The sequence below is a fragment of the Meles meles genome, chromosome 8 (genome assembly GCF_922984935.1).
Source record: "Meles meles chromosome 8, mMelMel3.1 paternal haplotype, whole genome shotgun sequence".
NCBI lineage: Eukaryota > Metazoa > Chordata > Mammalia > Carnivora > Mustelidae > Meles > Meles meles.
The window spans coordinates 33306079-33333173 of record NC_060073.1 but is presented as its reverse complement, the minus strand read 5'-3'; the positions used below and the strand labels follow the sequence as shown (position 1 = coordinate 33333173).

Genomic DNA, 27095 nt, shown 5'->3' with positions numbered 1-27095 from the left:
CTAGTCCTGGGGCGAGCATTGTAACCGCAGGAACGACTCTCTAAAGATGATGGGAAGATTTTAAGTTCAGAGAAAATGTACCATGAGGACAAAATTAGATACACACATGTTGAAGACTGTTTATTAACTTGTTAAAGAGGTTTAACTGCTGAGCCCTCGGGCACTGTGCTGGATTCAAGGTCAGCCCGCACCAGCCCTGCCCTGACAGAGCTTCTAGTCTGGAAAGAGAAATGATGCTAACTTGACCATCCCTTTATATTTGCAAATGTAAGTTTCAAATGGAGGTAACAGGTGTATACCTGTGTGGATACTGTGTAAAGCTGCTCTTTCGATCTTTCCTTCACATGCTTCTTGTCCTGGGACTAGGCTATGAGAAACAAGTGGGACCAGGAGATATTACAGACACTCTCCTACTCTGGAGAGCGGAAAGCTGCCTCTCTTTTTCTTACCCTCTCCCCAAAATCTTGTGGTTACTTCCACAGGTTATATGGACAACAAAGATACACGTTATTAAGTATTGTACATTTTTTATGGCTCTTCCCAACTCACGGCAAGTTCCCTGACTTTGCCTGCCCTCGTCCTCAGTGCACATGTGTACTTAAGCACACACAGGCTTAGGAACCAAGTCTCCGGGTGTGCACACCTCAGTGCCCCCCAGCTGCACCAGAAGGTGTTCCACCTCTGATAGTAAAGCTGATAACACCGATATCACGTTGATAACACGTTAACAGGACTTACTGTGTCCCAGAAAATGTTCTAAGTAACACACATAAAGCAACCAATTTAGCATCCATGACCACTCTATGAGACCCATACGAATTTCCCCCTCATTTGCGGATGAGAACACAGAGAGGTTAGGTTGCTTCTCCAAAGTCACACAGCTAATAAGAAAAGCAGACCAAGACTCAAACCTTGGCAGTCTGGTTCTAGAGTCCATGCTCTTCAACATCACACTCTACTGCCTCTCTATCTCCTCACATGGTGAAGCTCAGAAATATACTCCAGGCTTTGGCGTTTATTTAGTTAATAGTTAAAAATTAGCTGATAATAGTTAAAACTAATTATTAAAGCCCCGTATGTTAAACTTGACTACATTTTCTTAATTTACGGGGTATTCACACTATCTTAAAAATACACCCAAGAGACTAAAAAGAGGAAGAGAACGGTAGAAACAAAATGCACCTGATCCTACGTGCGTCAAACACTCTCATGGCCCCTGATCAACTCTAGACAGGAGCAAACAAGATCCATAAATCTGGGTAGATGACTTGTTCATGTAAACAATTCAAAGCCTTATCGTGTCTCTCTGAACTGATTCCCATTTATCAAAAATGTAGGAGCAGGTTACACACGGCACCCTCCATTAACTAAAAGAACACCCATACATTTCCAAAAGGTAGGCTCGGCACCCATCTCTATACATACGTACACAGACGTGTGTGGGTGGAGAAATCCCCACGCGCACGCTGAACTCCGTGCAGCGCCTGCCTCCTCTGTGCAGTCTGGGTCATGCATAATGCAAGAGCGCAACTGCTAACAGCAGGCCCGCACCAGATAATTTACACTTGTTTTTATGGACACGAGGAACTGATCTTTGAAGCTGTCCCTAATGAGATTCCGCTTGGCCCTAACAGCATCCTGAGAGAGGGTTCCGGTTTTCTACTTGGCACCCGGTGCGTATTTATCATGCAGAATACAAGCTCATTTAAATTGCGCATGTGGATTTTGGTGTCTTCCCTATTTTAAAGAAAGATTTTCCTACACTGAGGAGCACTGACTCCTCAATTACTAAACCATACTTTACCTAAACAATGTCACTGCTAGTCACCACGAGTACTTATCAGAGAGGCAGGTCCATCAAAGGGCTTCTACCTGCAGGGCAAAAAGCTCCCCCAATTCTAGTCCAGCCCTCCAGTCCAGAAATTCAATTAGGTCCTCAGCCAAAGGGCATCTCCAGAAAGGCTAATTATACAACACCTTCCTGAGCAGACACAATCTTGGGGACAGTCAGGGAAAAAAACCTGAAGTCAGTCACCTAAATTAAAAACTTCCTGCCCCAAAGTGCTGGAAACGCAAGCCTCTTTTTCTTATTATCTCCCCCTCTTTTAAGTCCTGCTCCGTATAAAATTTTTCCTTAAGCTTGCCGCTTTTTGCGGGGCTTTTTTAATCATTTGGTTTTCAAGGGGTTTCGAGCTTAGTCACCCCTCATCAGAACTCCATTACATACTTACTTTGGGTTTCATCTGTTTTCCCTTATATTAAATTTTTATAAAGGTTTTTCAATTGCTATCAAACACCAATGTTGCAAGGAGGGTGTTATCTGTACTTAACCCAAATCACAGACTTCTGTCAAAATGGTTATTCTACAAGAGCTTATTAATAAGAGTTCACTATCTCAAAAAAAAAAAAGAAAGAAAGAAAAAAGAAAAAGAAAGTTGTTACAAAACATACAAGTATGGAATAAAACTGGTTTCCCTTAGGCAAAATGCACAATTCCCATGATAAACAGATGACCTGTTTTCAAGGTCTTGATTTCAGGTCAACTCCACAGATTAGGGGCAGTTGTCAGTCAGACTCCTGATCACTGGACTGAAATATATCCTAATTAATTTCACGCTTCTATTCAATGATGGTTGACTCCAAATAGGACCAATAAATAAGCATTTTACAAAGGAATTAAAACAATATACTTTCTAATGCCTCCGTTTTTAGAGAAAAATATAGGAAACCCAAATCCTTTAGGTCAAGCTGAAAGTGAAACTGATGTTTCTCCTATGTTAGATATGAGAATTTACTACTGTCAATGCAAATGACAGCTAAAGGCAGCGGGATAGATTACAGCATTGGTGTCGGAGGATCAGAAATACTCACTCTGAGCTCCATGCATCTCCACCCTGAAAAAAACACGGGAGACTTATATAAGTTACCCTTTTTAAAGCCAAGTATTTGGTCAAGTCTAAATACATGGTCTCAGCATGAACGGATGATGACGAGGGAGCACAGACTTCTTGCAGAAGCACCAACTAAGAGAGTACTGAATCCTTGCAAGCTCAACTTTCATTCATTCATTCAACAAGAACTTGGTGAGTGTCTAGAATGTGCCTAGTACCGTGAGAGGTGATCTGGATAGAGGCAGGCGAAAAGAAAGAAAACTACAAAGACTGGGTAGCTGCTTTCATAGCCTAGTGGAAGACAGTCATTTCACAAATAATATAAAATACAATAATTAAAAAAAAATTTATGGGGGTGCCTGGGTGGCTCAGTCAGTTGAGCGTCTGACTCTTGATTTCAGTTCAGGTCATGATCTCAGGGTGCCGGGATGGAGCCCCACCAGTGGCTCCCCACTCAGCAGGGCTTGTCTTCCTCTCCCTCTACCCCTCCCCCAACTCACACTCTCTCTTCCTCTCAAATAAATAAATCTTTAAAAAATAAATTAATAAAAATGCATTTATGATACGTGGAGCCAAAGAAAAGCATCACTTGTAAGTACTCTGAATATAGAGCTTTCTCAACTTATAATGGAGTTACCTCCCAATAAACCCATCATAGGTTGGAAATACCCTAAGTCAAAAGTGCATTTAATATATCTAACCTGAGGAACATCATAGCTTAACCCAGCCCACCTTAACCGTGCTCACATTAGCCTACAGTTGGGACAAAATCATGTAACCAAAGCTTATCTTCTAATAAAATGCTGACCAGCTCATGCAATTTACTGAATACTGTACTGGAAGCGAGAAACAGATTGGTTGTATGGGTACAGAAGGGTTGTGAGTGTATTGGTTGCTGACTTTCCTGATTGCATACTGACTGGGAGCTGTGGCTGACACTGCCTGGCATCGCCAAAGGGGGCTGAATTCTGTATTGCTAGTCCAGAAAAAGAACCTAATTCAAGTACAGTTTCTACTGAATATCATTTTTGCACCATGGGGAAGCCGAAAAATCTCACGTCGACTCGCTGTAAATCAGGGACTATCTATACATCTAAAGGTACACACGATCCAGGGGGGTGGGGGGAGGGCTGCCAACATCATTCCGAACCTCAAACCTCAAAGTTTAGGACCAGCCTGATGCTCTCCCCACACCTCTTCAAGTATCACTCACTTGGAATAAATTAAAAACAAGCAATTCAGGAGGTGTGCCTAGAAAGTTGGATTTACGACGTGTCTTCCCTGCAATGTCAGCACCAAACACTGACAGGATCGAAGACCTTGGGAAAAATCGGTGGACAGATCACCAAAGCTGGCACTAACTGCTGCCAAATGTCTGGCTGGCACCAGTGTACAGACTAAATTGGCCATAAAAACCTCACTGTAGTCCTTGCTCCTCTCAAAGGAAATCACTTCGCGATTCCCAATGAGGCTTACCCAGAGGCCAGTCTTAGGGGGAGGCCTTGAATTTTGAGCTTAACTCAATTGCACGGTTTAGGGCAAGAGTTTCATGTTTCAGATGTGCAGTCAGGTAATCTGATCCCATCAGAGTTTTAATGGCTTCTAAAAAATCCAAAGTGTTAAACCCTTTTCCCAGCCTCCCCCAGAGCGGTCTGAGGGTGTTTTTTTCCCCAACCTCCATTCTCCTCCCCCAAGTCTCTTATTTTTCATACTCAAACTGTTACTAAGTCTAAGACACTAATTTAACACACATTTCTTAATCCTCAAGTCTGATTGTAATCTGTGTGCTAAAAGTGCACACATATCTAATGTACTCCCTTAAAAAAGCACTGAGGGAAAAAAAGGATCATGGGATAGGTAGGGTGCTCAGCACTATTATCCTGACTCCTTATAAGCCTGGGGAGAACATTCTCCAGTTCTGGGGAAACCGAAGGCAGCAGACCCTCGTATATCCCACAGCTCCAGTAAAGGCACATTTCGGAGTCACACTGTCTCAGGCAGCATGCCTGGAGTGGAGAGAACAGTTGATTAAGTCTGTGCCCCTGGCTATCATTAAGTTGACACAGACTCAGTCTCTCCAATCCAGGGTGGGAGTCCCCTGGGAGACACCCCAGCCCTAGAAACTTTAAAAGCAGGGGGAAACAAAAACAAAAACTTCTCAACAAGAGTAAAACAGACACACCGCACTTAAGGGTATCAGAAAAAAGTTACGGCAGTGATGGGCCACGTGCAACCGCGAAGACTCTGCAGCAACTCAAGGGTTAATGTTGGGGCTGAGGTCGCAGTGAACAACATTATTAACAATAACAGCTACCACACCTTGAGCTTTGAGAAGCTGTGCCACGTGGCTTTACTAAGCACCAAGCATCCTCTAATGGAAACTTCACTGTTACCTAGTGAAGCATATATTATGATCCCCACAGTAAAGCTAAGGCATCAGTAGTAGAGAATATACCAGAACACATGCAAGAGGCATGGGGGTAGAGACAGACAGGCATATGGATATACTATTTGGGGGAGGGGTGGAGAGATTTTCAAATGCCATATATAAATATAAATATGTATATGTGTGTGTGTGTGTGTGTGTGTGTGTGTGTGTGTATACACATATATATATGCCTAGATTTCTGCCAGGCAACAACCACTCTCCTCTTGAGTTCTCCCCTCCAAAATATATGCATTCATTCTTCCTGTCGCTCACGTTCTTCTGTTTATGGCTTTATTAAGATATTAAGTCCAGCAGTGGCTCCTGCAGCCCGTGGCACAGCACCTCGCAAAACAGCACTGTTTGTTTATAAGGTGACACAACCTTCCCCGCAGAGTGTGGGGGCATGACTAAAATCCACTAATGGCCAGAAAGCTCATTTTAATTCTACACTTAACAAAATAAACACCTCATAAAGGCAGGTAAGCAGAAGCTACTTTTCACCCTGGACTGCTTTGTCTTAATAACCTTTGAAAGGAAGGAACGGACTGCAGGGAACAGGCTCTCACACATGCAGAACACAATTATGGCACAAAGAGAGCATGATAAAAGCAAAACCCCTTATGCAAAGTTAAATCATCTTTTTCCTTGAAAGGAGGGGGGGAGGAGTACCTCTCCCAAACACAAACCATTGCTAAATTGCAACGGTTCTTTCACTGCAAATTCTGGCTGCATTAGTGGGATCTACAAGCCTGTCTGAAAACAGGGCATTCGATTTCCCTGAAACCAATTCCCAAAAGGGCTGATCCCCACCCGCTTTGTCCACAGAAAATGAAGCTCCACTTACATGTTGGAGGAAATATTTCAAAACATTCCCTTTTTCCTCAAAGTGCAGAATTTATGGTAACAGATAATTAACAACAAATGACAAACAATCTGAGCAGTAAAGGTCCCAGTTTGGTTGCCAAGATGATGGTATCAAATTCCAAGATAAACAGTGGAGCGTGCCGACTGCCATTAACGTCCAGGGGTCGAGATGGAGAGATGCAAAACAGACCAGGCATCTGCCATGGAGGGGCACAACATGGAGCAAACCACCCCCCACGGGGTTATTATTTCCCTTCTGAGTCCTCAAGAGTGTCAGTGGGGGTGGGGGTGGAACAGGGCTCACTCCACAGTACTGAACAGACACCCAAGCCTTTATATCCCACATAGGGAAAACATTAATCTCCTTTGAACTGCATTATGGAAGAATGAGGAATTGATATCCTTCAGGAGTTAACACCTCCTTCCTGGTTTTGTTCTTCCCAAAGATCTGCACTCCCCATCTTCTTTTCTCTGAGTTTGTGGAGTCAAAAAATAGGTTTCAGTGCTACCAGTTGTGCCCAGACTGCGAGGGTTAAGAACAAAGTGAAAACAAGTTAACCTGTAAAAGTTGGAATTTGAGCACAACATATGGTAAGTCTCCCAGATCCTACCAGATGGCCAACCATGGGAAATCGCAATTTCAGATATTCTTACATTTCTCAAAAGCCAGTTCATCGTTTGCTATTTGTCAAACGGATTTTTTTTTTTTTAATACTGAAATACAAACCTAAAATTTGAGTTACTTAAAAGGGCCTAACAAAGTGTCCTTCTCAGAGACCAAAACAGGTCAATGTATCAAAAATTGCTATTCTGATCCTTTCAAGGGCTGGATTCACTGGTCTGTGGAGTTGGTTTGTGTAACCCAAAAAGTTAAGGTACAATTTGTCTTATCTCCTTGTAAAGTTCATCTTGACTGATGTTTAAGGATGCTGACACTCTCCTGTATTACAGTCAAGCCCAAGGCCAGGAACATCATAATTGCAAGAAAGTGTTATGAGCTAATGTATTTACCTCCTAGTCTGTCTGTCTCTTTCTCGTGTCTTTCCTCCCTCCCTCTCTCTTTCTCCTTCACACATATTCCCATTTCTCCTCTTCATAAAACACACATCTTCTCATTACATTCCTTGCCCACCGAGACAAGACCAGTACGCAAAAGTTGGTAATATTTTTTAAAGTGGAATATGTTAAGAGCGCCTGGGTGGCTCAGTAGGTTAAAGCCTCTGCCTTCAACTCCGGTCACGATCCCATGGTCCTGGGATGAGCCTCACATCGGGCTCTCTGCTCAGCGGGGAGCCTGCTTCCTCCTCTCTCTCTCTCTCTCTCTCTCTCTCTCTGCCGGCCTCTCGGCCTACTTGTGATCTCTGTCTGTCAAATAAATAAATAAAATCTTTTAAAAAAATGGAATATGTTAAACATAAGGTAAAACCAAGAGCGAGGGGTATGATATTTGTGATTTAAAAAATTATAAATAGAAAGTATCTAGTGCAGTCTGATAGGCTTCTGTAGTTACCTTTGAAGTCTTAAGGCAAGGCAAAATAAAACAAAAAGAAAACTATTTTCCAAAACTCAGGACTAAGATAGAGCTAGTATACTGTCTATGTCATAGCAAAAGGCTAAATCACGAAATTAGGGAAACATACTTAAGTTGCTTAGCTGGTGGAAGACTTAATTTTTTTCTTGATTTCGGTTTTAAGTCCTTGTGCAAAACACATTTTAAACTAAGTGTGCAATATGTAAACGGTTTGAAACTTGGTCTGTGGCCCAAATACCACAAGTAAGCCACTTTCCTTAGCCAATCAGTATAAATGCCAAAATAGCCCACCACAAGATGGGAACAGATATTTTTCCAATCCAAGAATTATCAAATCTTTGAGCTGGAAGGTTTCAGAAGCTTTCTGCACAAAGAAATAAATGGGCTTGAGTAGAATCTGTGTTACGGCAATCTTTCAAGGAAGCCACTACCAACAGAGGGACTAAGAATGGTTTAATTCTCACTTGGCATTTTAAAGCTCAGTAATATCAAGTGCTCAACATTTACCTGTTAGCTTTATTAATGGTCCTAGTTTTTCTTTGTCTTTCCTTTTTTTTTCAACTAGTATCAAGAGCTTTACTATTTAATATAAAACTGCACAAAAAATTAAACCCACTAGAGGGGCTTACAGTCTTGATTTGTGGTAAAGAGGAAAATATGGAAAGCTTGCAAAAAGGCATTTTCTTACATACGTTTTGCCCTTCTACAGGGACAGAAATTGAAGAAAAAAAATCTCCGAAACAAAACAGAATAAAAATATGCAGGCCCAAAGACTGCAAGGGCCAATAAATCCAACAGAGTTTCCTCTTTGCAGAGTTTGTGTTTCTACACAGACAAAGCCTCCAAGTGTACTTCCATTTAAAAAAAAAAAAAAAAAGGGCCAGACTAACATGGTGGTCTGCAAAAGGGGGGAAATTTTGTTCCTACTGATATTAAAATAATAGTTAAATCATGCCAGGATGGCTACTGAAACGTTTAGTTTCCAGCATCCTGTAGAAGTCTAAAAGGGGGGAAAAAGCAGGGAACGACAGAGCTGAGGAAAAACCTGAAAAGGAAGAAAAACAAGCTGATCGACAGATCTTCTGAGACTCAGCAAACTTCTTTTCCTTTCTGGAAATAATTCAGAACTACCAACAGTTTGCTGTACAATACGTGGTAGATTCAATGACCTGGGCTTGGTTTTGGTATCTTAAAATCTGCACCTTCACAAGCTCTAAAGTCTCAGAATTAAAATTAAAAATGTCTCAAATACAGACTCCCAACTGCATTACTTGCTAGTTAGCCATTTTGTGTGTTTTCTTCAAAACATCTCCATGAAGGAAATTTAAAAAATAATAATAATAACAAAAACTGTACTGAGAGCAAGCGATAGATTCAGTCCATAAGGAGAAGTGCTTCGACGTTTCCCAGTTTCAGGATGTGTCTATCCATTGACTATGGCCACACTTTCTCTATGAATCTTTATTTCTATAAATGTAGGGAAGTATTTCAGAATTTAAAATCCAGGCATACCATAGCAGATTTACTTACTTTGTCAAAATTCTTTACCCTCCCTGAAAGTCAAATAACTAAAAAACAAACAAACAAAAGATTACTACACAACTATGCAACATACAGCCAGGGTTCTAAGAACGAACCCCCATATGAACCAAAAAATTCTAATTTTAGGTTGCTCTTTTAAATGCTCGAATGCAAACAAAGGAATCTACAGAATAAGAAAAAAAGTCAGCTCTAAAATGAAGTCAAACTGTCACGGACCACAAGACCAGTACCCCCAGGGAGTGTATAGGAAAAAGAACTTATTTTAAAAAAAGAACTGAGAGAGGAAAAGAAAAATACTCTGTGTTTACATATGAGTGCAAACGAAAAGAGCCATTCAGCATCTCCACCATGAATTTCAGATTGAAAACATTAACAAAAATTATGGTCATGCTAATGTGCAGGCCAGTGATAAATTTGTAATGAGAATGAGTGGCTTACCAAGAGAAAAAAAATGTTTAGAATGTTTTTTCTAACAGCTAATGCAGCCTTAGCTCCAGAGTAAAGGATGAATTTCTACCTTGTCAGTAAAGTGCAACTTGACAGAGCCCCAAACATTCCCTCACTCGTTGGTATCAGTCTTCCTCTGGGTGAGAGTTAGGGGTTCATTTCTCTTCTCCCCCTCCACCACATCCCCATGACGCCTCACCATTATACCCTCTTCCTACAGAATACCACTGATGAGGGATTTATATTCTTAATTTCAAACAGACCTGAAGATAAGATAAGCACTAGGAGAAATCCGAAACTGCTGGAGCGGGAGGCGATGATGTTAAAAGGACACCAGGTTCTTGGTGGGGAACATGAAATTCAGACAAGCCCAATGTACTAATGACCATAGACCTACTTAGTGACCAGGACAGGACTTGAATCCAGATTCTCTGAAATACTATCAAGTAGTCTACAGCAAACTACTTATTTCCTGATACTGTATATTCTCATGGCTTCCAAAAATGCATCTAAAAAGACTTCTTAATTAATTTCCCTTCAGGTATAGGATTAGAAAGGAGACAACCTCTATGGCACTGTCCCACCTTCCCATATGTGAGCAAGTGGAACTATACTGACCCAAAAAACAGCCTTTGATCTATTCCTTGGTTATCATGCAAAATAGAAGAAAATGCCCCCCAAAGAAGGCAGGCCAAAGAAAGATTTGTGGGAGCCATCAGTGCAAATCTTGCAGACAAGGCAGCAAGACACCTATAGACAAATTACATTATTATCATTCTTGGAAAAAAAGGTTTTTGTCATAAAAGTATTACATAGCTGTTATAATAAGAATTCAAATTATATAAAAAGGTATATAAAACAAAAAGTGAAAGGTCTCTATCCACTCCAATGCCCTCCCCCAAAATTCATTCCCTAAATAATCACCAGTAATGTTGGTTATTTATTTTTCTACACACTTTTATATTTTTTTAACCAAAGGCACCATCCCATAACTCTCTTGTGTAACTCCATCTTTGTACCTAAGGATGCCTAATACAGACCTGATATAAACATTTACTTCCCAGCACGAGAAATGAAACTTCAGATCACACCCACAAATGAAGTCCGGTAAGAATCTGACATGGAATGATCACCAAGCTACCCTAAAAGCTTCAGATCATTTTTGATTCAGAACGTCCAAGCAAATACTGACCAGATACTTTATAATGCAATGAGGAGTAAGGAGAACACAAGCTGGACTTTATCTCACTTAATACTCACTTATGTCATATGCTTTATCTCACTTAATATTCACAACTATCTTAAAGGATCATTCAACCCATTCTACAGATGAGAAGACTCAATAAGTTGTCCATCATTGTTCAGCCAAGCTAGTAACTGGCAGGATCAACACTTGTATAGAGATCTCTGATTCTAGACCACATTCTCAGTTATCATATGAATATTGTCCTCATTCCCTAGCCAAAGTTGTGGCCCTTTGCACTCAATCCTGGTTAATTATAGTTAATTCTTAATGCTGCTGTTTTAACCACTACCATAGGAGGGGAGCCCAAGACACTGATGAGGGTACAAGACCCTGAGAACAGGCCACAAGGAATAACCGGCCAACACTCAGTTCACTGTATTCCTTCTCCCCATGGGACTGTTACTCCCAAGGAGTAACTGAACTAAGTGAAATAATCCCAGGCTGTTTATGACCTTGACAGGCACCAAGAAGTCAGTACATCTGCCAACGCTGACGGTCAAATATCCCACCCAGAAGAGTTTGCTGGGAATGGTTCCTTGAAGAAGACAGGACAAAACTTACCAGTGATTTTCTTACTCATTCATTTTTATTGCCCTGATTTTCAAAGTGAATTGAGACAGCTTAGAATAAAAAAATGCAGAATCAATAAAGCAATCATTAATAACAGCTAACATGTATTGAGTAGAAGCTATGTACTAAGAACTCCTCTAAGAATTTTACAAGTAATACTGTTTTAACCTTCACAGCAACCTTTTGAGATAGGCCCTACTTTTATTGCCCACATTTTACAAATTGAAAAAGAAAACAGAGAACTTAATATATTTCTTCACAGTTGGTTACACAGCTAGTAAGTGGTTCGAACCAGGCTTTAAATCTAACAATCTTTTCCACTGGTGAGGTCAACCACTATGCTATGCTTCTTCTTAAAACCAGTCTAAAAGAACAACAGCACAGTAATATTCCACAAGTGTTGACAACTGAAGACAAAGACAAACAAAGGCACTAAAACCGAAAATAAAATTTGATCTGAGCTTCCCAGCAACCAGTTCTTAAAGAAGGTGAGAATTTAACCTCAGTAGGGCGATCAACCATCCTGGTTAGCAGAGGACTATGGGTCTCCCAGAACACAGGACTTTCAGGGCAAAAGCCGAGATGGCTAGATGTCCTGCTGAAAAGGGTTTTATAATATTTTATTAGGCCTCACATAATTAAAAATACACAAAATCTTTATGGTGCCTTCAAATCCACATTGGCTCCTTCAGCAACTCCTCCCACCAACATTAAAAATACTAAACAATTTTCTCAACACTCTCCTTGGGAAAAAAGAAGGGATTGTGTTAAAATGAAACACCGTTAATTGTTGGTTTTCAATCATCACATCTATCACTATGTTCAAGAGTCTGGGTAAGAGGAACACACAAATTCTCGGCTAAATTCTGCCTTATGAACTCCAGCTGTGCTTTCATTTTCTTTCCCAAGGTCATTTGAAGTTGCTTTCTTTAAAAAAAAAAAAAAAAATCTTCCTTTAGATCTTGCCATTTGTGACAACATGGATAGACCTAGAGGGTATTATGCTATGTGCAATAAGTTAGACAGAGAAAAACAAATACCATACAATTTCACTTCTATATATATACATGGAATCTAAAAAACAAAAACAAACAAAACAAATGGATAAACAGACAAGAAAAGCAGAAACAGACCCACAAAACACAACATAAGGTATAGACTTGTCCAATCACTATGTTGTACACCTGAAACTAAAGTAACATTGTGTTTCAACTATACTTCAGTTAAAGAAAAAAAATCTCCCCTATGTCACAGGCAGAGATGCAGGCCAGTGGTTCTTAGAAAGCTTGGTGGCAGCCTTGTCAGAACTCACGGGAGACACCAAACCAACACCAAGCAGTAAATCTCCTAAAGTCACTTGAAACAAGAGTTCTGAAATCAGTGATGAGCTGGATGAAGATGCGGACCAAGTTTTATGTATCTGTATTCCCCCTATAGCAACCCCTTGCAAATAACCGTTGTCTTAATTGCAATCTTAATCCAGTATGTCAGAGCTAAAAAGATCCATAACTGTCATTTGGTGCAAATGTGTACAAATGAGTAAACTAAGGAATGGAGAAGACAAGTAAATTGCCCAAGGTGGGTCACAAAATTGACATGAGACCAACTAAATTAAATGGCAAATGAGCTATTCCTTAATTATGGCAAGAAAACCCTATACTAGGTTGTGAGAAAGAAAACAATGGATCACTTAAGGCACCAGGATTTTAATTTCAATTCAGGTGATCCATAATGGGTCTTCACAGACCTCAGTTGTAAGTGAAAAAGGAAAGGAAACATAGTCAGGATCCCATGTAAAATAATGAGCAACTATTCAAGGAGAAAAGACAAAATATTTTTAGGGAGAGGAACAAACCTTTGGCGTGACACGAGAATTTCAGAACGACCAAAAAAATTTTAGACTAAATATTTTATGGATATTTTCCAGTCAATTTAAGTTTCTGTTTAGACTAGGCACATTTAAAAAAAAAAAAAAAAAACTATAAAAGAAACATAACATGATCACATTTAATCAAGATACCTGAATGCCTAGTATGGGTCAGTCACTGTGCTAGGGCAGCAAGCAAGGAAAAGGTGAGCCAGCTGCTCAACAAGACACACACACCTCCATACAAACACTCAGAATGTTGAGATAGAACAGAAAAATTCCACTGAAATTCTCCAAATCTCAATCATAATATCTCATCTCAGTGCATAGTCAAATCATTGGATTAATCCATCAATCGGTATTTCTGAACACCTTTTACCTGCTCAATCACTGCTTTCAAGAAACGAAGGATAGAGAGATAATATGTCCAAGTGGTATGGGCTGAAGTAGGGATTAGGGGTGTTGTGCTGGGGAGTGGGGCACAGCCAGTTTGGACAGGGAGAGAGAGAAGTTTATAGGTGGAAAGAGGCCTGAACTGACTTGAGGCATTTGGTGAGCATTCAATGAGTAGAGCATAAGTGTGCTTCTCACACCTCAGCACTAAAAGCAATGGCACAGAGACCGCCAAGGTGTGCTCAGGAGATAGTGAGCCAACCTGCAAGCAGCTGGAGCAAAGGGTTAGAGAACAACCACTCCCTAGGTGATGAAGGTGAAAGGGCCAGCTGCACCCAGAAGGTGGGAGAGTGCTGACTCCAACCTGGGAAGTCTAGTGAGGGGCTATAGAGCTATCCAAGCTACCACTGTAAACCTCATTTTGCAAGACTTTTTTTTTTTCCCCCTCCAAAAAGGGTATGTAATTTGATCCTTTGAATTTTCATGGCTAGATCTAAGCAGATTAGTTCTAAGGTTACATGATTTTTTAAATATCTCTGTTTGTTCCCAGTTCACCAACAGAATCCTAGGGCCATGAACAAGTGAAGACTTAAGGTGATTATTCCCTATCAGTCATCCTCCATTCCTCTCAGGAATCTGAGGCAAAACATACTCTCTTTTGTGAAAGGAAACAGAAGTCACAAAGTTCTTTGTGATTCCTTAATACAAAACGTCACACTGGCAGAACAGAGCTAAAGGTATCCCAAGTACAGCTTGCACAAATTCTATAATGTATTTGAAGAAAAAGAAATCATTAGAGGCAGAAGAATAAAAGTAAAATTTGAAATGAACACAGACTTATTGTTCAGAAAAGCCATTTTAACAAAGGAAAATCGTATTCACCTTAAAAACTTTCCCTTAAAATCATGTTAACAATCCTCCATAATCATGAATAAATTGATTTAAGGAAAGTATAAAATTCCTCAAAATAATTTAGCACTAACCATTCACAAAGATTTCTTTCCCATTTTCTTCTCTTTTTTTTCCAGAAATCCCATCATAGGTAATTCATTGACTATAGAATTTACTTGCAAATAACATCCTAGTATTTATACTAATACCTAGACAGTCAAGAGAGATCTTTTTGTTTCATTAGTGTTTCCAAATTTGGGCGGGGGGGGGGGGGTTGTATGTGTATGGGGGAGGGGGGGGGTCCTACTATTTTTTAAATGCTCAAATAAAACAAATACCAAAAAAGAACTTGTGACTTAGACATCCCCCAAGTTCAGTTTTGCCAGGAATGGAAAAAACAGTCAACAGAGCCCTAACCTCCTTTCTCTCTTGACTATACAATGGTGTTCAAAGAGGTTTAGTCCTACTATGAAAGACTCATGTTAGACATTGGAAGGGTCTAATAGAGAATGAGCACCAGGCATTGAATCAACTAGGGAGATGGTGACCTTTTGCCCCTTCTGCTGAAAGCCCAGCACATCCTGTAGCAGAGGAACAGAAAGAGGCTGGTGTGCATGCAGGTGCTGCAAAATCCTGGCCTCTGGATTTCTCCCACACTCTGTTCCTTAAACAGTTTAAAAAACTGAAACATGACTTCAATAGTATTAGGGAGTGAGAGAAAAGTACAATTCCTGGAACCAACTGTTCCACTGTCCCTTAATCCTTTGTTCCCCATATTGTTTGAGTCCTGCAGCATGCAGCACACGTTCCACGAGCAACAGGCAAGACAATGGATTTAGCAGTGGCTGGACAATTAGTCCCAATTAGGCCTATTTCCCAGCTGAATGTAAAGGGGTAGTGGGGTGAGGTGGGGGGGGGGGGGGGCTGCAGAAATTTTAAAGAAATATTTCCTCGGGGAGGCAAACAACACAGGTAAAGCAAACTGAGCCAGGGGTCAGGAGACTGCCCAAGTCACTGTGTGACACCGGGCAAGTACCTTAACCTCTCTGTTGTTATCCACAAAATGTGGGCAACAGACCACCACTCCCTAGATATGGTGATCTAATGTTAAACTGTGCTTGAAAGTACGCTGAAAAATCTGAGAAAGTTACACAGATGCAGGGTATTCCTCTGAGCTGTATTTGGAAGCACAGATACCCATCTGTTTTACCAATCATACACCTTTTTATTCTCCCTGGCAGAAGTCATTAGAGACTTTCTAATTTTATTTCTATTTTCTTGATTGCTAATTTCTTTTAAGTTCATGAGTGATACTTACATATGTACATGTGGCGGCTGGAATCTGCTCTGGTTGATGTTGTAGTGCGTGAATGCCTGGGTGGGGTTTGAGCTGTACTCATCCACCGTTATGGTAACTTTGCCTTGAGAAGGAATCCCATGAGCCATCCTTCCTCCCTATAGGCATGAGCAATTCACAACTTTCCGGAGCAAAGGATGGAAGCAGGCATGGTGTGTTTCAGCCAACCTCTGAACCCAAGGATCTACTCATCAATACCACTGTGCGTTTCTGGAAAAAAAAAATAATAATAATAAAATGAGAACAAGGAAAAAGAAGGTGCTCTAAAAAATGTCAAAGACAACACCTAGACATGAAATGGGCGCAGGAAAAATTTAACACGTGTCGTTGCCTCGTAAACACAGCCTTTCCCAACACTACCCTGCATGCACCTCGGAACGGACCCTGCACTCTGTAGCACATTGCTGGCTGCTAGCAAATCACTTCCATGGTGTTCCAACTAAGATTTCCTCTTTAATTATAATTACGGCACTTAACATGAATCACGGAAGGGGAATATCCACAGTTGCCATGGAGTCTAACTATAAATGGTTTGTGCTCGAAGTGGAGAATCTTCCAAACTTGCCCTGCTAATTGGAATGCTTGGTCTGTACAATGTTGATGTTATAGAATAACGTGGAATCTCAATGCTTAACACAGCCATAGAACACGATGACAAATATAAGTTTAAAATGCTACACTTACAACAGATACCTGTGTATAACTATAATACACACGTAATATACGCACACGTTACACACAATTTTTTCTTTCACAAGCAGTTCCCCAAATACATAGGTACTCAGTGCCTGGTCTACATATGTATTCCACTCTGGCCAAGAATCTTATGGTAAGGCAAATCCTTCTTGCTAAATGTAATTATGATTTCTTCAAACACTCCAGTCACGCGGAAGAAAGTCAAACACATCCAGGCTTGGACCACTACTTGGATGCATTCATTACAGCCCCACTTAGAGTCCAAAGAGAGCCCCGAAAGGGGGCGGCCATTACGTCAACCACCTCGTTCTTACTTGGTGCTGTATAATTCTCAGTAGCTGGTTTCATTCTTTCAAAATTTCCATTAGTTTTGATTATTCTGGTAACTGTCAATATATTATTTGCTGCACTGGGTTGAGAAATGAGCATGTTTATTTTTATGGTAGGTATGCAAAGAGAGCAAATCCCTGAATTGAGAGCTGTTGGAACTCCTCGGTGCAACAGAGAAGAAACGGGTAGCACCCTCCTTGAGTAACCCTTGGGTAACCCACCCTCTTTACTTGAAGTGCTCTGCATCAGAATATGTTTACCATGTGCACCATTAAGCTCCGGGAATCTTAGCTGTTATCTCAAATAAAAATATTTAGAATAATAAGATTAGCTTTAGATTTGGCATGAAACACCTTAGATATCAGGCAAAAGGCAGATGGCCTGCCATAGGCCATTTATTTTATTATTTTACAACCCGGGGGTTGTGCAGTCCTCCATATGCTAGCTGGGCTAAGAAATTCCACAGCGTTCTACTCAAATCATTGCCTTCTTCCTATTAGCAAAGCAAGCTAAATGACACCCACCTTGCCTTCGTTCCTAATGCACAGCACCACTGCCAAAAGATGAATCCCTGGTGTTCTGGCATTTTAAACAAAGTGTCACTTTGGGTTCTCTTTCTTCTTCCTGACTTCATGGGAGGTAGGAGTCCTTTAAGCACTAGTTGATAGACAACCAGGCCAGTAGGATTAACTAAATTAAAATCTCTCCCTGCTCCTTTGATGCAAGATATCTATAAGAACTGCTTACAAATCATAATGTAGCAGTTTTCATACCAAGTTTGCAGCTGTTTCCTTAATTTCCCCCACAATTATATTTTACTGTTATTTTGCATAACAGTAAAACACAACACCTGCTTCAAATTGCAGTCCTGTTCTAAGTACTGTAATTCTCTTTTGAGACACAAAGTACCGAGACACTACTGAAGCGCAAAACTGCATAATTGCGCCACGCTGAAAAGTAAATACAAATGAAAACATCTTCCTGTTACAGAAATGGCTGTCATTAAAAAGAATGTTAGCCATCAAAGCACAGAGGGAAAAAAAAAATACACATTTTCAGACCGCGAGAACTTAGTGTTTGCATAAATTAAAGAGTGGTGTAAATTACATGGCAATTCTTGTGTTCCTGCCATCAATGCCTATTGTGTGAGATACACAGCATTAAAAGCAGAGGAAACAAAATTCACGTCTACACCACAGTGACCTCTCTGTAACGATCTCTGCACTCTGCGCCAGAAAAAGGTTTAAATGTTTCTGGAGTGAACTCATCAATTAAACTAAGCGAAAGAGCCTAGAAATAAAATTTCCACACCTATTATGTAAATATCTATGCAGTGACTTAGAGTACTTATTAGATCCTCCCATTTGAAGCAGAGAAGAGAACGTAGAAGGTGATCAATTCACACTCCTCCATGGTCCAGTCTATCCTGAAGTCCAAGTCCGATTGCCTTTTCTATCAAGAGAACATCTGTGCCTCTTTGCACCTTTGCCCCAGCAAGACAAACAGAACATCTTTTCATCAGCAAGCACAGACCCCTGTAACTCTGAAGGGCTAAATGGGTGGCTGGCACCTCATTTGAATTCATATTCACCATGTTCTCTTTCAAATGTTTTATCGAAAGAGTGCACCTGCAGTGTCTACCTCCTTTAATCTGGAGTCCTTTGAAGAAACTGTTGGACTGAGGCAGAGAGCTTCAAAACTTTCACAGGAACCTTTACAGGCAAGTCAAGAAAAGGCTTATTTTTTAAAATACTATGTTCACCCCGACTCAGATATTAAACACCAACACATGGAGAAGACTTTTTTTTTTTTTCCTAGCAAACTCTCAAAGAGAGGGGATAATGGCCCCTCCTCTGACCTGTGAAATTTGGGAAAAGCTTTAAACAAGACAGAGTGATACACTATCCTAGAACTATCCAGAAGCTGATCTACCTTGCTTCACATAATGAGGCAGTAAAATCTTCCAAATGTTCAGATTTTGGAGCATCTCATTCTCATTACACTTACATCATTTTTTACATATAATATTTAAAGAGACCAGTATTCTTTCTTTTAATTTTCATTTTTATATTTCAGCACATTTGCTCCACAAAACAAAGGAACTTGGTACTAAATGCCAGGAATCCTAAAGGAAACTCTAAAAGGGACTTACATTGCCAAACATTCATGCTGGTGCTAGTTTGATTTTCGCTTTAAAAAAAAAAAAAATCATGTGGGCTCATTTTGCATTTCCTAGACAGCAATCCGTCTCCCGTCCCTTAAGCTGTGCAACTTGCAATGTTCTTTTTCAGGAATCTGGCTGGAAAACCTTTTAAAAGTCTGCTGGCAATGAAAGGATTAAAAGCTGAGGAATTAAATGTCTCCACCTCCTAGACATCAGAAGTCCAATTTACCAAAAGTTTCAAAGCAACAACTGATGACCTCGCTACCCGAGCTCGCTCGGCACAGCCTATGAGAAAGGAGCCCGTGATTTCCTCGTTTAAACAAGGATGCTCATTTTATTCACCAGCCCTCAGAAGATCGCCCTACCGCCAGGCCGGACTTTGGAACTCGCCTGCTCCAAACTCTATCAAATTTCGCTCTCTCCTCCCTCTGCCGCACGGATCGAGTGATTTCTCAGCTCACGCCCCTACGCTTGTATGCCCACCTCCAGTTACTCATCCCTGTATCCCGGAGCGATGCCTACTAGCCTTCTCAGAGGCGTCTCCGCCAGGGTTTTGAGAGGGATGCACAAAGTTCCACGTGCCTCTGTCCACAGAGCGCCCCCACCCCACCCCGCCGCACTTACACCTGAACTTGTCTCCAGCACTGCGGACACCCGCCTGGCACATTCTTTCGGAGAGAAAGGGCAGGACTTTTCTCCTGCGCCTCTGGCAACGCGTAGAGCCTATATATGGTGGGGCGGGGGGGCGCGGAATTCTCTACTTTGGATTGGTTTGTTTGTTTTAAATCTAGGGTGGGCAGTTAGGGGGGTGTCCTTCAGCAACTACACACACACACACACTCACTCACTCTCTGTCTGTCTCTCTCTCTCTCTCTGTCTGTCTGTCTCTCTCTCTCTCTCTCTCTCTCTCTCGCCCTGCCCTCCCGGCTCACGGCCGGCTCGTCCGGGCTACAGCTCCCCCTTCCTTCCTGGAGCACCAGCTCGCCTTACTCGCTCAGTCCCCCGTTGCCACCACCGTCGCCTCCGCTGCTGCCGCCGCTGCTGGCCCTGCTGGAGCTGGCGCTCGCGGCCGGGGCTCCGCTGGGTGCCTGTCTTTCTTTCTCTCTCTCTCCCCCAGCCCCGGATTGATTGATGACCACCGGCGGCCAATGGCTCTGACACCGCGCCATCCTCGCTCGAGCATCACAGCCCCACGCCCCCGACGTCAGCCTCGCGGGCGCATTGGCATCCCCGAACCCTCAGAGCGGAGCCCGCGCCCGGAGCCGCCGCCGCCACCTCCCCGCTCTCTGCCCCGGAGCTGCCGGGCTGCTTTCCTGGAGCCGCGGAGAAAGGAAGGGAGGGAGCGTTAGAAGGGGGTGTGGAGGCCACGGATTTCCCCCCTCTTTAGAAATCTTTTCTTTCTCTTAAAGTTTTGTTTGTTTTTTTCCACCCTGACCTGTTTGTGTTTGTTTGCAGCATCTAAATCAATTACACGTTTGCATGACCCGCATTTGCACTGAATTTGGGGTACGTTGGGGGAGGGGGTTAGTAAATGTTCTCTAAATCTACCCCACTGGGGCATCCTTAATTTCTTACTGGTGGATTCTAACTCCCTCCGCGATCTCCAGAAAAATGCCCCCTTCAGCTCCTAGGCCTCAAAACACCGGAATTCAAAGGCTTTAAAAAGATAACCCTGTTCCGTGTAAATAGCAAAGAAACTCCTTCTCTGGAGAAGAAATCGGGCGGCAATGGTTACTTTTTCTCCCCGCTCGTACCCCCGCCGCCCTGCCCGGGTCGCCGGCTCGCTCCGCAGGCTGCGATCGTGAAGAGACCGGAGGCGGCAGGGGACAGCGAGGTTGGGGTGCGGGGACACGGTGAGAAAAAGCCCCGCGCGGGAACTGCGCGCGCGCGGGCGGCCCCGGGGGCGACAGCGGAGCGCAGCCCAAGCACAAAGCTGCGCGGCGCCTTCCCGGCCACTGCACCTCGCTCGGGCCGCCTCGGGCGCCCGGGGCTCGGGCCAACACAATGCACCCGGGCCTAGGCCGGGGCGGTTCGAACACATAACCCCGGGACTTTCTAGTAAACAGCTCTCCTTGCCCTCCTCCCCACCCCCATCCTCGCCGCCCGGCTTTCGCTGATGCCCCTCGCGGACACCCCCTTCACCCCTCCTAAGAAATCCCGGTAGAGAAGGGAGCTGGAGGTGGGGACCCCGAGAGGTCGGGGGCTTAGGACTGGGGGAAGGGGGAGGGGAGATGAGCAGAGGGGCGAGATGGGGAGTGGGAGGGAGGTAGCTCCTGAAAAAGAATTTGCTTTCGCTCTGGGGTAGAAAATACGCCCTCCTCGGGTTCCGAATTGCCCGGGAAGCGCCCGCTCGCGCGAACGTCAGGAGCACCAGGGCAGCCGCGGTCCGCAGCCTCCAAGCCCCTCGCACGCGCCTCTGACAAGGCACCTCTCACCCGGGCTCCGCTTTGTGTGTGCATTTTTTTTTTCCCTTCCTCTCGCGCGCGGCACCGGGCGCCCGGCCGCCTCCTCCCCCTCCCCCGCCCTCCGCCTCCCTTCCCGGGGCGGATTACCTTTCCCGGGCTGCGCTCCGGGTCCCGGGGATGCTTCAGCGCCCAACGAGCAGGCGATCCATCGCTGAGCGGCCCGAGCCGGAGGGAGGCGTGCGGGGGGCGCGCGGGGGCGGCGAGGGGCGCGGGCGGGCCAGAACCTTCGACCCCGGAGGTCCCGCCGCGGGCTGGGGCGGGGGGCCGGGGGGGCGCGGCACGAGAGGGAGGCGGGGGTTGGGGGGGAGAAAGGACCCGAGCAGCCTCGTTCTGGGGAGAGAGCGAGCGAGGGGGCGAGGAGAGGGAGCGAGGGCGCGGCGAGCCAGAGGGAGCGCGAGCGGTGCAGTGACAGGGACTGCCACTGGGGTCAAAGGAGCACAGCTCCAGGAAGCAGGGCTGCTGAGGCGCCGCTCCGTGCGCGCTCCCCGGCGGGACCCCGCGCCCCCGCGCGCCCCTCCTGCAGCCCGGGCCCGCTGGAACCCCCACGCGAGCCCCGAGGCCCTTAGGTTGCAAGAGGAGGAGGGAGCTGAGGGCGAGGCCGGCAGCCTGCTGGTGCTCTCGGGTCAAGCAGGCAGCAGGAAGCTGAGCCGCAAGTTCATCATCAGGAGTGTGATCAGCGTAGAAATGAGAGGGGACCGGGGAGGGGGGCAGCTGCGGAGCCCCAGAAAAATAAAGGGAGTTTTCCCTCCAAATGGGCGTCTTCTGCAGAGAGAACACCCAGGCCCCCCCATCCACCGACCTGCCTGGCTCTGTCTGGAGTCCTGGCACAGCTCCAGGGCGCCGAGCTCGCCTCAGGGGCAAGGGGAGCGGCTCGGGCACGGGGCTCAAACCAGGGAAGGCGACCCTGGGTCCTCTCCCATCTGCTGAGCTTAGGCTTTCCTGGGGGAGAGCTGTGCTCTCTTTCCTCAAGCCTTTCAACTAGCCAGATAGGCACGCACACACACACACACCTTTCTCTCTGCAATGTTGTGCCTGAGAAAGAAAAGGCCAATCCAGATGATAATTTTTTTCACCTCCACGAATTAAGGCACGTTCAGAATAGGGAGGTGAGGAGGGCCAAAGACTCTAATTGTTCCCATTTTTGTTTTGGGAGCACGTATCCCCCCCCCCCAAAAAAAAAGAAGCACTTCAAAAAACATTTTTTAAATCAAAGTTGGTCCTGTTTTCTGCTACTTTCGATAATGGCAAAAACGACTTTCAGGATTGTATGCAAACAATCTAAGGAAAGGAAAAGCTGCTGAAATGCTAGAAGACAGAAGACAAGGAAGAGAGGGCTTTTAGAAAACTTGGTTGGCGGGGCCCTGTGTAAAAGACGAGGTGGGCCTGTGATGTTATGCCATTGTCAGAGCAGAAGGATTTGGACTGCAACCAGATCTAATTCCTTTCCAGGAGTGGGACTCAGAGATCTAGGCATTCTCCAAAGGGAGAGCCAATGGATGTGTGTGAGAGAGAAAGACATGTGCTAAGTATACTATTTGACAACTGACTAGACATCCTGACTGAAATTATATCCCCTAAAAATAAAAAGGAGCCATTTCCCCTGGTCTGTGGCCTCTGTGCTGAGCCTAATTGGTTTCCAGGGTCTGGGGAGGAAGGGAAAGAGGCTGGTAGGAGCCCCTATAAAAAAAAGATCAAACGGAATTCGCTAGAAAATATTTCCCTTTTACAATGGGCTTTCCTAGCACTTGAATTTTAAGTAACCTATCTCTTATGCCTGAGCTGATATGAAGGGAGAGATGGTGTTGCTAATAAATTTATTTTGTTGTACAGTAAGCCAGTGTGTCAGTAGTTGTCAAATGTTCTGAGATCAAGAGGACAGTGATTCTCCTTGCCCAGCACAAATCACAGCAAGTGGCACTGACATTAAAGATGGCAAAGATGGGGCGGGGGGGGGGGGGGGAAGGAGCACCTTTAAATTTTGTTTTTGTTTTCCAGTGTAGCAGGAAATACTGACTAGAATCATGTTGTTGAAGAAATGCTTAGTTTTGTTTCCCTTCCTCTGAGTTAGCAGTGCACTCCTCTTATCTAAATGGTTTGAATTTTTTGACTGATTTTGGCTGATTTAATCAGTTAAAAAAACACACACAAGTTAAATAATTTTGGTGGTTTTCTTCCTTTTTTTAAAAAATAACTGATAGTCAAAACAGCCAAACTTAAATTCGTACATGAACCTGAATCTGTCTGTATGTGTGCACACAAATAATAAATAATAATGTGTTCTACCTAGTAGCACATGTTACACGATATTTAATGCTATACAAAACAAGTGAGTGATCCTTTCATCAACTAAGTTGATGAAAATTTGTATATCATTTTACTGAGTGGGGGAAAATTGAGGCAAAAAAAAAAGCTGTTTGAAATTGTAACTTGTAGCGTAGGAAGAAGTCAGCCTCTTCTGTGTCCCTGATGATCAATTATCCACTGGGAGAAGTAGTGACCAAGTTGTATTAGGGCTATGTATTTTTATTTCTATTAGGTTACCAAATAAAGAAAGCCTGAGAAATAGCAGTAACTTTAAATAATAGTCAGGAACAAAAGGGACTCGTTTTTCAAATAATTCTCATCACATGGATTTGAACATGTTGTGTTTTTGTTAAATCATATTCTCCATCAATATAGCTACCTACACTAAAAGCTTGTTTTAAAATGATTGGATGTGAACCATGTCTGTCCCCCGACATCAGATTTGAAACATCGAGCCTCATTATAGCAAATTTGAAATGCTATAGGCTGGGACTTCTTTTTTTTTTAAACATAAGTGAGCCTATAAGCTTCATTTTTTTGTCATTGTTAAATTCAATTTTTATTGTTTACAGTGGAAAGTAAAAGAAGGCTAAAAATAAAATGCCAAGTTTATGATTGCCTTTATGCAAATATTACAAATTTTTCCCTTTAATGGAATGTAAATTTGGACCCTTTCTCCAGTGATTTCATCGAAGGAACTGGCAAATATGCTTCCTGATAGCCTCCTGCAATATCTTTTAAAATATCTTTTCAGAATGCATTTAGGGAAGAAAATGAGAGAGTGGAGCGTGGGAGAACTTTAGGTGGAAGCTTGGAAAGTGGATGCCACTTCCCTTGAAAGCTTAATACTTTATTTGGCATTAGCTCTCATTCTCTCTATGAGGATAGGTTTTCCAATACTTTAGGGACACATGTATAACTTAAAACTTGGTTCAATCCTGTGGTTCTTCTTCAGGAAAAAAAATTATCAAAACTATTGCATTTCACTGAATAATTTTATTGAATTTATGTACACCAATCTAACTCTATGAACAAACCAGCAACTATTTTGCTTCTTTTTTCTATTAAATTAGTCTGCATCTTTATCATTTTCCAGTAAAGCTTAAGATTATAGGTTATAAGAAATCAGAGCCTGCTGACAGAACCACTATTATGGTGCAATTCAAAAAAATCCGAGCCAGTGAACATCCTCATTTTATTTTTAATTCCTATAGTTTTCATATTTTTTGACTTGTTTCAAATGTGGGTTGTTTTTTTGTTTGTTTGTTTTTTTGTTTTGTTTTGTTTTGTTTTTTGCTATAAACTCCTCAGGTTTAAGAATTATGCCCTTGAGGGCTACCTGGGTGGCTCAGTTGGTTAAGCCACAGCCTTCTCCCCAGGTCATGATCCCGGAGTCCCCGGCTGGAATCCTGTATCCAGCTCCCAGCTCCAGCTCCGTGGGGAGTCTGCATCTCCCTCCGACCTTCTCCCCTCTCATGCTCTCTCTCACTCTCTCTCTCAAATAAATAAAATCTTTAAAAATCTTAAAAAAAAATCTTTAAAAAAATTATGCCCTTTTTTCCTTTGTGTCCTTTGTTCTTATATGCTGTGTACATAGTAGAAACTTGGAAATATTTATTAAATGACTGTATGGGTCAATAAATGAGAAAGCGAGTAAGAGAAAGCATGAGTGAAGGAGACAACTACACAATCCAGGAAAATCCATACCAGATATGCAGAAACGGAAGTGATGTCATGAGGCCAGTGTCAGAGGATAAGAGCTAAGACCTTCTTACGGTGTTCAAACAGTACATTTAAAAGGGTTTGCTAATATCTTTATAAACATGAAATAATACATAAGACTGTTTCAGAAATTGATTTTCTCATAAACTAAAGATTATCACGTATCACCCCTGTTTAAAGTGAGCCTTTTAAAAAATATAGTAAGATGTAAAAACAAACAAAAAAATCCCTGAGTAAAATTTGTATCTTTAAATTCACAGAGATAATGTACCAAGATAATAGTCTCAAAAGAAACTTATGTGATTAACCTGATTTTTTTAATAGATCGTTTTACAAGTTCTCAAAATAAATATATGTGTTTTGTCCTTTGTATTTAAAATTAACTTTTGGTAAACCAATATAAGTGTTTATGAATGAGAGAGATTCAGGAGACTCTAGAACTGAGGAAATTTTGCTTCATAAAATAAATTTTTAAGACATTATCTTAGAAAGGTTAAGCTTTGCCAGCAGCTTAAATAATAAACATGGAGGGTGTGGAAATCTTTAAATTTTGCAAAACTCACCAATTACCGTACTTACTAGCCAACATCTAGCGTGTATCAACAACTAAGACAAGTATTATTTATACAATAATAATTTTAAAAATTAATTTAAAAATCTGACAAGATACTGAGCATGTGTTCGTGTGTTTTCCATTTTAACAGACTTGCATGATTTCTGTTTTCAGTTAATACTTGCCAAGTTTTCCCCCATATCATGATCCCAATTCTGGAAAAATGGTAGAATTTGGTGGTACTTGAGACAGGCTTGTCAGTGGAAGAGCATTCTCATGGAAGTGAAAGGCAAAGTATTCTCTTTTGAAAGATGGGTATGTGGAAAAGCCATAATAACCTGATTAAAGAAAATGTATGTGGGGGTTTTCAATTCTAATAAATCAATTTGACAAGCTAGTGTAAGATATATCAGTAGTTTGAGTAAGTAATACATAATGCAATTTTCCTTCTTATTAAAAACAAATGAGTGAATACATTTTTTAAAAACTGAGTTTGAGAGACAAGCAGAATCTAAAACCCATATCTCTTTGTATTATTAATGTAATGGCTTGATTATTCAACAAATGTTTTTTAATCTTTGCACTAGGCAGAATATTTATACCGTGCTGATGGTCTAAAGATGCAAAAAGCAGAGTTTTCCTTCACATTACAAGGTACATAATCTCATGGGTGCGAGCAGTCTGATGTTAAATAATCATACAAATAAATACAAATTATATCAATGAAAAGAAAAGGCACCTGGTGTAAAACACACACACACAAAAAAAACAAACAAACCCAAAAAAGTAACAAAAAAACTAAGACCAAAAACAAAATATAAAATAAGACTTTTC

At 42.3% G+C, this 27095-nt stretch overlaps 1 protein-coding gene across 4 annotated transcripts in view; it reads right to left on the bottom strand.

Annotated features, from left to right (window-relative positions):
* The window catches only part of MPPED2 (metallophosphoesterase domain containing 2), a 181445-nt gene extending 158918 nt beyond the window's left edge, over positions 1 to 22527 (bottom strand). The window contains exons 1-2 of one of the 4 annotated variants that reach the window (XM_046014303.1): positions 22482 to 22527; positions 15989 to 16237 (exon numbers count right to left, since the gene is read on the bottom strand). In XM_046014303.1, the coding sequence (XP_045870259.1) occupies positions 15989 to 16116 (128 nt within the window). In that variant the 5' untranslated portion in view covers positions 16117 to 16237; positions 22482 to 22527. Of the gene's footprint in view, positions 1 to 15988; positions 16238 to 19841; positions 19941 to 20207; positions 20655 to 21769; positions 21941 to 22481 lie in introns of those variants that run through there. The other 3 variants (XM_046014299.1, XM_046014300.1, XM_046014301.1) reach the window with 3 other exon arrangements.
* Between the last annotated feature and the right edge of the window lie 4568 nt (positions 22528 to 27095).